The sequence below is a fragment of the Acipenser ruthenus genome, chromosome 3 (genome assembly GCF_902713425.1).
Source record: "Acipenser ruthenus chromosome 3, fAciRut3.2 maternal haplotype, whole genome shotgun sequence".
NCBI lineage: Eukaryota > Metazoa > Chordata > Actinopteri > Acipenseriformes > Acipenseridae > Acipenser > Acipenser ruthenus.
In genome coordinates this window covers 12,177,915-12,192,528 of record NC_081191.1, presented here as the reverse complement: position 1 = coordinate 12,192,528, position 14,614 = coordinate 12,177,915, and the positions used below count along the sequence as shown (strand labels likewise).

At 37.3% G+C, this 14,614-nt stretch overlaps 1 protein-coding gene across 7 annotated transcripts in view; it reads right to left on the bottom strand.

Moving 5' to 3' along the window:
• cdk6 (cyclin dependent kinase 6) overlaps positions 1 to 14,614 on the bottom strand; it is a 94,328-nt gene that overhangs the window by 19,372 nt on the left and 60,342 nt on the right. For all 7 annotated transcript variants that reach the window (XM_059012427.1, XM_059012423.1, XM_059012413.1 and 4 more), the window contains exon 5: positions 9,553 to 9,662. In XM_059012427.1, coding sequence (XP_058868410.1) covers positions 9,553 to 9,662 — 110 coding nt within the window. The remainder of the gene's footprint in view (positions 1 to 9,552; positions 9,663 to 14,614) is intronic.

Here is a 14,614-nt window from a genome sequence, read left to right as displayed (position 1 = left end):
TTTTTGATGCAGGAAATACATTTATTTTATTGGGTGCTGGGAAGAAAATAATTTTGTGTTTGAGCATTGACTCTGTTATGGTGTATTTGTTTGTAATTGTAAAACCAATAAACAGAATTTGGGGGAAAAAAGTATGCAGCAGCTCAAAGTGCTAATTGAATACTGAATCTATACCAACTTCATGTATAGGCAGCTCTAGTAGATCAAACCTAAACAAACAAGCTCTGCAAAAAGAAATCTTGAAGTCATGTCTAAGAAGCAAACAACATAACAAAACAGGTGGAAAGCAGACCATTTTAGGATTTTTTAAATCTCCTCGAATTGGAATATAGAAAATGTCATTTAGACGCTGAGAATTGTGCCAGAAAAGTACTTAATCTGTAAAAGGTGGCCTTTTAAAATGTTATCTTAATCACCTGCAGGAAACAAAACCCATAAGTGCATGAAACAAGGATCAAAGACTTACCCACCCACATTAAGGTTACAACTGGGCAACAGCCAACTACCGAGTAACAGAAGGCTTAATGGTATTAAAGTAATTATTTTCTCAAAGGATTCAAATGTCTCAATGGTATGTTCAAGTGATAAAAAAAGAAATAGAAAAGTTATTTTCACAAGCATTGGAACTGTCAGTTTGGACAACTAACAACAAAAAAAAAACACAACATCTGTTTTAAAGGTGTGCATTCAAACTCGGATGTGGTCACTTAATAATGCTTGGTAGCTTTCTATATTGTTGGCATATTTACTGCTAGGTAGTACTGCTACAATAAATGGAATAATACCTACTGTAAGACGCGTAATACACCCTTAAGGAAATAAAAAAGATAAAGAATGTATAGAATCATCACCCCCTTTAAAAAAACACATATAAAAACTCTTCCACTTTTATTAAGCCCTCACTTGCAAAATAAACTATTTGACTTCTTATATGCACTACTTCAAGGAGTCCAACTGAGGTTTCCTTTAAACACTTTTTAGCTGAGGCATTAACCAGCATACACTAGTGCATCGTTTGCGTTTAGAAATATGGATGATTGATTTAAGGGTTTTGTACAGTAAGCCCTTTATGTAAACAGCACTGGGCCCAAGACTGATTCTTGTGGAACCATGTAAACATATACAGCACTGATATTTTCAACATGGGCTTGCTGTACTTTTCTAAATATGTACAAACAAAAATGTAAACCACACGGTGCACCAAATCTTTAACAGGCATACCGATCAAAGATGGAACAGGGATGACCATGGATATCCACGTGTCCATGAAATTAGATGACCTAAACATGGGACACATGTTTCAGTTGAAGTGTTTCCCAAAATACTTTTTCAGTCTGGAAGATAAGTTTACTGTGAGTGTCATTGTGAATTAAAATGTAATTGCCTTCTCACAGAAACAAAACACTGCAAAAAGAAAAGCTACCAATATAAACCTGACTTCATTTTACATCAATTCAGTGTCAAAATCCAGGCCTTACTAAGAGCTATCCTTTGAACATGTTGCTTTATTATACTGGGCAAGGTCTTAAAATGCTTTTAATGTTTTACTGGACTTCAATGTGCTTCTACCATTGTACAAAGTAATTAAGTAGAGCTTTTGTCCCTGGAAAAATGTAAATTGCCACAATGTGGAGAACATGTACCTAGTTATTTTAGTGTGACTAATACCTTTTCTCCACCACTGCTGGCCCCCAAGTAATTTGTACCCACTCCTATACTTCTGCTAACTGAACAGCAGGGGCAGAATGCGACTGGATATCTTGAAGCTAGGAGAAGAGCTCTGATTGGCCAAATCACCTGAGTTGTTGATGATCACTAGTCCCTGGGAAGATATAGCCTTTTGGTAAACTAACGGCAACTTAAAAATACCAACCAAGACCATGTTTAGTTTTACATTACTGCATTCCAAGTGCTTTTCTTTTGAAATCCCTGATAACTCAAAGACTATAACTGGCATTAAGATGTTGGTAGGAAAAAGAAGCCTGAGGTCACTGTATATTAACAGTGAGATGTTACTGAAGGTTTTCTTAGACTGACATTGCGTTCAAATTCTGTTGGAAAGCAGATGTAATGTAATATTACAGTACTTTAAATAGAATTGTTTTATATACAAAGAGTATCTGCATATTTGTCAAAACCTGTACAGAGTTCCAGGTTTCCTCTCCGGCCTAAATGAAATAATATGACGTGTCATTCAACTGGGCCCTGTCTTTCTCTACTGTACCTCACACTCTCTGTGTGTTTCACCCTGACCAGAAACCATACAAAAGCGGAGGTTGCAGAGGGAAAACCCAAAAAGAGGAAGTTTTAAAAAAATAAAATAATCATCTGCTTTTGAAATTCTCAGTTTAGGTTTCTATAAAACATGATTTTAGATACTTGCTTTCTCTTTAAATTAGTCAGTGCGGAAACTGAAGAGACCAAAAACCAACATGCTAATTTAACAGAGTCCTACATAAATTCTACACATAGAACGCATCACCATTACATTTTGCAGCATTTAGGAATGATGGCATACTTTCAGTGATTTTCTTAAATACGATCTTGATAATCCACTAGATAAAGTATACCCAAAATTGGATACCCAAAACCACACCACTGGTCCTGGGGTGAATTTAGGAGACATAAAGTGGACAAGTAAATGTATGTAGCATGAAATTCTACTTTATGATATTATCAAACGTTGATAATGTTTTGTAATGGACAGAAATGTACTGTACTTGAAATGGCAAGCCACTTGTGTATTCCTTTAAATAACAAGTTACTTTTTAATATCAAATGAGTTATCTCTGGTTTACCTGTCTGTATGGTTAATGAAAGGGATGAAAATGAATCAACACAACTGAAATACACAGGGCTTTCTTTTATAAATGAATCTTAAACATGTTATGAAGTTGTGGTTAAGAGCATGGTCAAGTCTGTTTTCATAGACTGCCTTGCACCATCATCATAAACGTATAATCATCATCATTCTTATTCATATTGATTGATAAATCGGTAACGCAGAATGACTAGATTTCAAACCAGTGAGCTTTCAATCGCAGACTCCCACTGCACCCTAACAAAATAATGGCCATTAGTGCCCTTTAAAATATGCTATATATTTTATGTGTCCACTGTTTGGAGGAATAGAGAACGGAAACTGGTTTCGGCTACTTTCAAATGCTCATTTCAGTCATGTCACCTAACAGTCAATTGTAGGGAGTGTCGGCTTATCAAAGGGAAGAAAAGAAACGTAACAGCTAGCCAGCTCAGCGTGTGTCTATTTTAGTTGCTGGCTTTTGTTCATATTGGGACAAGCTCAACCTTGCACATCATTTACCTGTACACATACAGAAAGTAAATCAGAGAATACAAAAACAAAACATTTACAGGTTTGTTTGATGTGCAGGTGAGGGGAGCCACAGACAGAAAACATTACAGAACTACCCCATGAGGAAATGTTTAGCAGCAGTTGAATCGGTAACTACAAGAAAGGTTGAAAACTAATAATTAATTCCAAGCTTCTTCAATGCAAATAAGATTTATTATAATGGTACTCTTTAATTACAGAGTAGATACAGAGCAGATACAAAGGATATTTGTTAATATAGAGTGAAGGTTGTGGCTACTATTAGAAAGCACTTAATGCTCCAGACACGTTGTTCAAGTCACTATTCACTACAGACGTAGTCTTCCTGTATACATCACCATTTGCTTCTGGTTGTACGTAAACCACTTAGTAATAGTCTAGTTTCACTGCTAGAAAATTATCAAAAAAAAAACGCTTGGTTTGGTTTGATTTCCATTACACGAGAGTAGATGTTAAAACTTCATGCTGATTTGAACTCGGCTCTCGCCAAGATAAGCACCAACTAAGACGTAGCTTTACAGTAAACTAATGTGATCCATATGTGTCTCCATCCATTTACGTTTCCTTCCATATGATGATGTAGATATCCTTCTGTCTGGTGTTAATGGCTGAAGTGTAATGCTGGCTCCAGGGATCAGCTTATTTTGCCTCCCTGGCGCATCAGCACACACAACGGCTGCGATGCTGGCTCCGGGGATCAACCAAAGTGCGGCCTCCCCAGCGCATCAGCATGACAACCGTCTGGATTGAGCTAAGTAGGGTACATCTCTGGGGTTTTCAAGTGGGCACCTTCCATCCTCAGTGTTATGTCGACTAGCCCACGACACCTCAAGAGGGTTCGACGGTGATTCTGGCGTCCCAGCATCACCCCCCTCCGTCCCCCACTCAACTCAGCCCAGCTTACTTACCTGTACATCAGCGTTTCTTTCTTTCTATTGTGCTTGAGATCCCCAGCCAGAATCTTTCCGTCTCAACCACAGCCAGTTGCTGCTCCTCTCTGCTGCTTCAGATAAGTTCTTCACTGTGCGACGCAACTCTTGGCCACTGAATCCGACGTCTTTGAGAAACCGAGTTGTAGAGTGTGCCACAAATCCTCGACAACCCACTTCCACTGGGTAAACCCGAACTCTCCATCCTCGCTGTTCCGCTTCAGTGGCTAGTTGAGCATACCGCAGTCTCTTCCTCTCATACGCCTCATCTACAGCATCCTCCCATGGCACTGTTAACTCTACCAGGTGAACAAGGCGTGCTGATCCAGACCACAAGACAATATCTGGTCGAAGGTTAGTGGTGGCAATCTCAGGTGGAAAAATAAGCCGTTGACCAACATCTGCCAGCATTTTCCAGTCTCTAGCAGCATATTGTGACAGAGAGAGAATGAATCCTGGTTATAAATTGACCTGTGAGGTTGCTGTGCAAAGGGAACAGAGTGCCCCGGACTAGATGGTCTGACAATTCATTCCAGGGAAAGGTGGAAATCGGCCATCTAGAAAGGGGGCGGTGCCACAGTACACAAAGTCATCGCCCTAGAAGGGAAATGATGTGGCAACCGCGGATTGGAGGAGAAACGGTTGCACTCGCTAACCAAGGGGGCGTGACTGACGGTACAAAAGGGGACGTGGCTAAGCGATCTGTTCCTTGTTTATGGTTGAGACAAACCTAAAAGGACCGAGAATAAAGTAACCGTGAGTGTTCAGTGTTTGTTTTGTTTGTCGGATTCTAATTGTACTTGTTTGTTATTATTAGATGGCTAACACAAACCAGGAGCTGTTGTAAGGCCAGCACCAACCCGGACAACTCTTCACCATTGTACATCAATAAATTGTATTTCACAACTTGCACCTAAACTACGCACTCTGGACTTGTGATCGTCTGTGTCTTTGTGTGTGTTAATACTTGTACTATTATTTCGGGACCACCCGTTGGTTAGAAACAGTGCAATAAACACTGCTGTGTATTGCCTGGGATTATTCTTTGTGGTCGCCAGACCAGGATTATAAAAATAAACCACTGTTTGGATCGTGAACTTTGTTGTCTGTCTTCTGTTTCATAATCGCATCACCTCTACATCTGCGCACTGCAAGCCACTTTGCCACACACATATACTCAAATTGGAAGAGATATGTGACACAGTGACACAGAGGCTCAGATTAGTTGGCAAAACGTAAAGTAACACAAGCACTTTCCAATACGGGACATTTCTTATTGGCGTAGCATAGCACAAAGTGGTTAACGGTTAAGGAAGTCCAAGTTGAATATTCAGCACATTTCTCCCTTTTTTCCATTTTGCATACTTCATTACATTGGTATTTTGCTAGCATCTCAAATTGCTGTACTGGTTATGTTAAAATGTTAAAAGGAATTCTGGAAGGATGGGGGGAAAAATGTAATGTAATCATGTTTCCAAATGGTGCAAGAACATAAATTAGGTTAAACCACAAAAACCCTAAAAAAGGAGAAGATTTAAGACTTCAAAACTGAGTTTGTGACAATGCCCAACCACGGGTAGCCGGATTTTATTAACGGCTAAAATAACCCAACTGTCAAATAAAAATTGGGAACACAAATCTAACTGCCAGTGTCTGTAGTAAAAAGCTGTGTAAACAAAGCCAAATTGTTTTGGTTTTTGTCTGTGAAATAATCTAAACCTAAAAAGTGGCAGTGAAATGTATAAACCTGAACCTCATTTCACTATATTTGTATTCTTCGTAGTCATGGTTAAGTTAATAAGTTATAGAGTGGCTGAAGTTAGATCTGTCTTTGTTCTGATCATTAAAATACAGTGCCATGTCTAATAGATCATTACTGTAGACATGATCACCTATTTTCTAAAACAGCTTCAGAAAACTGTTGGTCAAGTATGTTCTTTATTTTAAAGCACATTGTAGTTGTTTTCAGTTTTGCCTTTTGCAAGGGCATTTTCCAAAATTATGACCGCTGTGATAAACTCCACAAAATAAAAAAATAGCCATTCATAAGTGCTGAGTTTTACATGTAGGTGCCAACAACGTCAAAAATCGCTGCGAATGTCTTACTTAATCTGTTTCAGTGAAAGGTATTCCTTTTGCGTGCTTTTAATAAAGAAATTATTAGATATTGGCTATATGCTTTTAACATTTTTGGTAACCACTTCCAAATAAAATAAAAAAAAAAAAACATTTCATTAATATAAATCTCAGTTGCACCATTTAAGGTAATCCTGTCAAAGTTGTGCGACATTGAAATGCCTGAAATATTGAAATATATATGGGCTCTGGACTCATGACCGGAGGATTGCGGGTTCAATCCCTGGTAGGGGACACTGCTGCTGTACCCTTCAGCAAGGTAATTTACCTTAAATTGCTCCAGTAAAAACCCAACTGTATAAATGGGTAATTGTATGTAAAAATAATGTGATATCTTGTAACAATTGTAAGTCGCCCTGGATAAGGGCGTCTGCTAAGAAATAAATAATAATAATAATAATAATAATAATAATAATAATAATAATAATATACATACACACACACTTCAATGGAACGATTCCCTGCACTCTGAGCAAAATGGATATAATCCATACTAATCCAAAGTAACCGCATCACAAAAACAAATCAATCACTCCACCAGTTTATTTGTGACAAAATTGTACAGAGGAGTACTGTCAGACAAACTACTAGCAGGGTGGTCAAACGTATTTTTAGATTTAAACAGAAAAATAATCAAAATTGATCCATAATGCCATATATATATATATAGTAAATATGGACTGGAGAGGAGGGCTATAATGGAAAATTATTGACCCGGAGGAAGACTATTGTTACCGACAGGGGGCTATAATGCCCGAATCCATAGGCTTCCACTATGAGCTGAGTACCCAGTACATATTTAATATATGAGTCAGTCAAAATAATAAGAGAGGCAAGGTTGGATAGTAAATATGACTTTATATACTGTAAAACCATAAATATTTGCAAGCCTTTTATTATGCGTTTTTCGCATATGAAAAAAAAAACCGTAAATATTTTTGGCACGAATATCTTAGTGCTGTACATATAATGAAGTAATACACTACTACCAGTGCAACAGGGCGCCAACATTTCTAGAGCAAAATAGGTTTTATGGGTGTGATTCGCCAAATATTTTGGTCACAAATATTTATGGATTTACAGTATTTTGTTTAATTATAGCTGATACAGCATAAGTAAATAACTAAACAACATAAATAAATGACAGAAACTGTTTCTGTAGTATGTTTTGTAATTCATTTTCTCTTAAGTCAGAGAATCGCAGTTTTTCCATTCAGCCATTTTATTTTGTTGTTGGAGTGGAGGTGGAGGGTGTTCCTTTGAAAAGGGGCGGGACTGACAGTGATGTGAACCAATCACATGACAGATGGAGACTAGCGCCCAGTGGTGTAAGGATGTCAGGGCAATAGTTAAATCTGTTTTTCCTCCTATGTTGAGGTTTTAACCAATCACAGGCCAGAATTTACAACCACTATATATTATATATATATATATATATATATATATATATATATATATATATATACAGATATAGATATATATAGTTCAATAAGTTTGCTATCTTTTCTCGTCATATTGTTTGTGACCATGTGCAGTCATTCAGAGAAACTGACTTTAACAGTTGTCACTTGTGATTAAGAAAAAACACTGTATATGACAACTTTTGAAAGTGCATGAGATGACATTTTTTTTGTTTCTTTCTAATTGTGTGTGGACAATAAGTCTGTATCTTTGATTGCCTGAGTGAAAAGTGGTACATTTTTACTGGAAAACCCAGAAAATATGAGTCACCACCGAACATGAGATAAGAAAATGCAGTGGTGGCAGCTTGGCAAAATCCCTGTTATAAAAGGGTTAATGTTAAACGTGCACTGTACACAATCAAACTTCCTCTGGAGATTTTGTTAGATTTTGCCTGACTTTCTAGAACACTGAAAATATGACATCAGGACCTGAAAGGGTTTGAGATATGACCAGCTGAATAAGGGTTTGCAGATTAGCAAAATATACCTGCTAAGTTTATAGTTCTAGAGTTGAGTTCTTCCGTATTCAACTCAACCTTTTTACTGGATATAACTTTTTGGTTTATTACAAATGTCTGTTACCTTGAGAGAGGAGATGTAAATGGTTTAAGCACTTTATGATTAAATATAAGATATAGTATTTTTGTAGTACAGGTTTGTGAATAACTTGGAAACTTAAGAACATTTAAAAAATCTGTTTACCGTTAACTTGTGTCTTCATTAGAAAAACACTTTTTTCTTTTTTTCAAACATTGCAAAAATGCAAAATATTAAGGAGATTATCAGATTATTTTCTGACACACATGGTGGCAATTATTATTTTATAACTGGTAAAATGACATTTAGAGTCGAAAATATATGTCAAGATCTAACTTAGATTCTTTGGTAACTCTTCTGAGTTGTGTGACAGGGCCCCCCCCATATTTTGTGGTAGTATTTGGGTGTTGCATTATCATTTGTATTATGATTTATTGTTATTATTGTTTGTATTTTGTATTTCTGCTGTTTGAAAATTGGCTATGTATTAGTTAAAATGCAGTTGTATTAGTGTTTGGCTAGGATGGGGTTAATTCCCATCCAGGGATGATTGTTCAGGTGCAGGGGGTCAGGAGTTTATTGATTGTCAATTGTGCAGTTAACTCCTAACCACCTGCTACATAAGCCCATCTCCAAGCTCATTAGGGTTGCTTGGAGTTAGGAGAAGGTTCAGAGACAGAGTTTGAAGGAGTGAGACAGCATTGTGTGAAAACGACTGCTACCTATGTTTTGTTGAGGTATTCGTTCTGTTTATTTTCAGTATTTTAGCTTTGTTTTGTTTGACTCTCGTGTCAGTTTTATTTTGTAGTTGGAAGTACTTTATTTGTTTTATTTTGTTTATTTAATAAAACACTGCCCAGCCAGCAGTTTGCACCCTGCATACCTGTGTCTTGTTCCTGGTTTCTACCATCCCCACCCACTACATCCTGACAAGTGGTCAAAAAATCAACAAGTTGTTAATGAAATGGATTACCTGACTGTAACTCATTTTCAATTCTTAATTAACTTTCAGTACAATACATAATCTATTACTGACTGGCGAAAGGTGCCCTAAGCAAAAGTAAACACAGCAGTGACAAACCTTTTCCACACTAACCTAATTGTTATTATTAAAAAGTGTAGTTAAAGCATTTACCTTCGTCTAAACATTTCAGCAAATATGCAACCAACACTCCAAAGGTCCACCGGCGTTGCGTAACTGGACTGAAGTAAAACCTCTGGCGCCCGGTACCACAGTGTGACGACCTAGAAAATCAGAATAACGTGGTAAACCTCAGAGCAGACATTAGAAATCTAACAAAACAACAACTGAAGTCTAAAGGAAGGGAGTTCACACACTTCCTGGGAGTTATTTGTTCGTACCACTGAAATAAAAAGTAAAGCCCTAACTCTGCCAGACAAACTTAAAGTAAAGTATTGCGTCTTGGTCCCTTTAACAGAACAATCAATGAATGGCATTTTGTTAAACTGTACTGGTTGTGTAGATTCAGTGTGTCGGACAAAAAAATAAATAAAAATGGAGGTGTCAAAAACATGTACACTCAAACCTGTAAGTACTGGCTGTCCTAAAAACATAATTACTTGGCTTACATATTCATTCAAGTGGTGTACAGTGAAGGCACTTATGAAATGTTTTGTTATTTTTTTATTCAAGTTGACTGTTCTGTAGAATATGGTCTTTTTTTGCCCACTGGCCCAGTGCAGAAAGACAAGCCAGCTAGGTCTTCGGCCTTAAGATTTGTCTCTAGAGACATTTATTTCAAACATTATTATAGATAGTGGGTTTGGTAAATTACAGCTGCGCTAATGCTGAAAGCAGATTGTGCTTTTAAACTCTGTTGAGTAATATAGGGTATGATATCATATTTGGCATAGCAAGTTGCTGCACTCATTTTTGGAATGCACTGATCACACAGTTTTTCCATAGAAAACAATCAGGGAGCTACCCAGAGGTGCAGTCAATGCCCACTTGACCATGCTCATGAATAACTCCAGTCATCCTCCAGCATTGAAACTTGGTGCAAGTCAACCAGTTGTCTCCTTTAAATGACCCAGTATGATTTAGGGTTTCATCAGCTGTTTTTGAATATTTTCATTTACAGTGTGAATTTGCAAGGGAAATACAGTGTAATGGAGATGGTGACATACCTACACATGTCATATATGTTAAAGTGTGACATACCTACATATGTCACACTTTAAATACACTGTATGCAAAACCGCTACAGAAAATTGCTTGTGATGATGAAACTTGCTCAGGACCTTTTTCAGCACAGTTATTGAGAGTCTAGGGGTACACGAGGCATCTACTTGTTTGTTGAAGTTGAATTTTTTCATGTAACTGATAGCTCTTATTTGAATTTACAGCTGTGGAGGGGAATGCATGTCACAAACATGCTTGTTTAAACAGTAGGATACTTGCAAGTTTTAAATGACTAGCTTTACCAAATATACAGTACCACATACTTGTATATAAATGACCACCTGTGTTGATACATGTATAATAAGAGTACAGCAATAAACACCAGTATATACTATGCACCCACAACTTAGGTTTACATTACATGGAAGTTATTAATCACAATGTAATAACTACATAATTAGAAATGTCAACTGCACAACCACACAAGTAATTGATGCAGCTTAGGGCCCCATTCACAAAACACTAAGGACTGTTTTTTTTGTTTGTTTTTTTAAGGAAGATAGAAGATGTTTTTTTTGTTTTTTTTAATGAAAAAGGATTCTTAGGTTAAACAGTTCTTTTAAAAGAAAACTGAGAATAAAACTCTAAAACAGTTCTAAAAGATTTAATTGATCAGAATGGGCTTTAAAAAGAGCCTTAAGTTGAGTGAATAGGGCCCTTAAATCTGCATAACCATGCAATGACTTTAACAACATTTATAATGCTTGCATCCTGCACACTATGTGTCATTTAAATGTCTCCATTTTTTTAGTTCAAGTTGAGTGGTAGGGAATTTACTTCAATTTTTATGCCCCAGTGGTTCCAGTCAACAAATAGTTAATCTCTCTTGATTCATACTATTTTACTATATACAGTACCAAAGTTCTTTTGATTAATGACACCATCCCAGTCTTCTTCTAATTTCAAGGCAAACCTCCAGACCAAACTCAGTGACCCAGTTAGAAAATGGATTCTCTCCAAGTTCCCTTAGTTGGCTTTTACACTTTGTAACTCTGTTTGCTCTTACTTGCTGTAAACATTGTTATGAAACCACTTGAATCTGAGTCATCTCTTAAAGAGTACGTTCCGAAAAATCTAGCGTTATACGTCCCCACGTGTTGCTACAAATGTTTAAATAACGTACCTATATTTTTTCTTTTAAATTGTTAACATCCTGACAACTTTTTACACTGTTTTTTCTGTTCTGTACCACATCATGAATCATTATTGCTGTTTTACCTGTTTGACAATGTGGGCTTACACTGTCAGTGCACTAGAGTGGCCATTTTGGAAAGACCTTTGTAACAGAATTTAAAGTTATAAGTGTAAAATGTTGTCAGGATGTTAATAATAAAAAGAAAATGACAGGTACGTTATTTAAACAGTTGTAGCAACACGTGGGGACATGTAACACTAGATTTTTCGGAACCCCGCTACTTACTCTTTAAGGTGTATTTCAGTTCTGCATATCTGCTTAAAAAAGAACACTTACTTGTTTCACTACGCACTTTGTGTACACTATCTTCAAATGGTACATATACACAGCAACCTCGGGTGGAACTGGGTGGCACCTGAATACCACACAACGTAATTATTTTAGTCTAAATTATTGTAACTTTTTTAAGGGTTGAGGTATACTAGGAGGTAGGCTGAGACCACCAGAACCTATAACATTTTGGAACCAAGTCCTCACAGCCCTGGGATGAAATATTTGTGATCGGTCTTACTTTGCATATATGCCAGAGGTAGGTAACTTTAGCCTTGCAGTGAAGGGGTCTGATTAACAGAACATTAAAATGTGTTTTCATTTGCTGGTATTGTTTTAAATTCTCTTTACCCAATTTCATGTCTTATGGGTAGGGGTCTACTTAAATTGCTGTAAATTTACGTATTTTTCACGGGTATGTTATTTGTTTATTTAGCAGACGCCTTTATCCAAGGTGACTTACAGAGACTAGGGTGTGTGAACTATGCATCAGCTGCAGAGTCACTTACAATTACATCTTACCCGAAAGACGAAGCACAAGGAGGTTAAGTGACTTGCTCAGGGTCACACAATGAGTCAGTGGCTGAGGTGGGATTTGAACCGGGGACCTCCTGGTTACAAGCCCTTTTCCTTAACCACTGGACCTCATAGCCTCCTTATGTTGTGGAATAAAATTAGGATTTCGCTGACATTTCACGGACCTGTTTAAACATTAAATAAACCTAAGTAGACAGTATTTCAGAACACTATAAAGCCTAAAAATAGTGGTACTTGCTTCCTTACTAAAACAGAGTGCTGTCATTTGTTAAAGGCAAGCATGCAGCATCCCCCAGCAGCTGACTTGCCCATACATTGAGACTGCACGTCTGCTTCCACTGAATTGGTTGGAAGTTAAGGCAAAGCTTTGCCAAGTTATATGGATGTGGAAATTGATTAGAAACAGCCAAAAAACTTGGTTACACAAGTGCATCTGGCATACTTTAATAAAGGCAATATATGTAGCACGTTCGTTGTCATATTTGTCCCATTCAATAATTTAATTTGTTGGTACCGGGTCTAAAATTCCAACAGCGAAAAAGTAAGCAGCAGGTTGAAGCGAGGTGGCTGTGCTGGATCGTTTTAGTACTGATTTAACTTGCAGACAGGAATACTTTTTATCTGGGCTGACTTTCCAGTTTGGTTTCTGAAAGCTGTTTATTTTACGTTCTGTTCAGCAGCCTCTGTAGTAGCCTTTTGTTTAATGTGTGATTCTGAAGCTAAATAGCGATCGATCGTATTTTCTCCAAATACACATTAAGATATGGAAAACAATTACCTCAGTCTGCATGTACAGTTTCTTTGGGAAATATCTTGAAACGATCATCAGCCGAAATATACTTTGCTTTTTTTGTCGTCCATTTCTACTATTTTACCTCCAATGCTGAAAACTAGATTTTAGCAACCTAAATCAAAACAATGCAGCACCAACTTTCCCTACTGCACAGTACAGAGCACATAAAAGCAGTAAAGACGCACTAATAGGCTGATTAAAACTTTGTCATTTAAATAGTAAACAAGAACGTTAACCGCTTTGGATAATTTATTTTGTAAATGTTATTTGTGGACTTTTTTTGTTTGTTTTTTGCTTAAGTGCAATGCACACGGGACGGCGAAGGAATAAAAATGGGCTATCTACAGAAGGAAGATACGTAGTTTGCGTTGCTTGCGATGTGCAGTAGTTCATTTAAACAAGGTTTCTTTTTTTTTTCCTCTCCGTACTTGTTTGTATGCATTGGCCCCTAAGAGGTGAATTTCGCGGTGAACCATCAATTTCACGATTTCCGTGAAATCGCGATTTAGGTAGACCCCTACTTATGGGTGACACATTATTGTATTTCCTATTCGCATGCTGTTAACAAAAGTTGTAAACTCTTTCTTCAATACTTTAAAATACTGCAGTGCTTTTTAAAAAGGTAAATCTGCTAGCGTAACAGGGAGTGTACCCCAGGCTCATTATCCTAGCATGCTGGTGGTTTAGGAACAGTGCATAGACCTAATATGAAGAAATAGACTTAATAGGAAAAACCATATAGTTTCCTGAGCTCTGTTTCCAGTAAGCCTTACCACAATTGCATAGTTGTTGAATAACATAAGGCCGATAGATTTCTGTGGCAGTCTGGCTTGCAGTGGTGATGTGTGATGACGTCACGGACCAGGAAGTAACTCAAACCAACACAGTGGATGGGCGGGTGAAGCTGAATGCAATTGCATTCAGCGTATTTAATAAACAATCAAATGATTTTAACAAAACACAAAACAAAAGGGCACGAGGGCCAAACGAATAAACAAACAAACAAGTAAGTGTCGTGCTGGATAATCCAGCACGTCTTAGCAATTGTTTTTAAATGTTGTTCTTTCTCTCTAAACTCCACCCCGAGTGCAGAGAGCTGCAGGTTTATATACTCTGGCCGAGGGATTAACTAGTTGTTAATTATCTTATTACCCCTCGGCCAGAGTCTGCACGCGTTTGGTAAGGATGCATGACTGTCA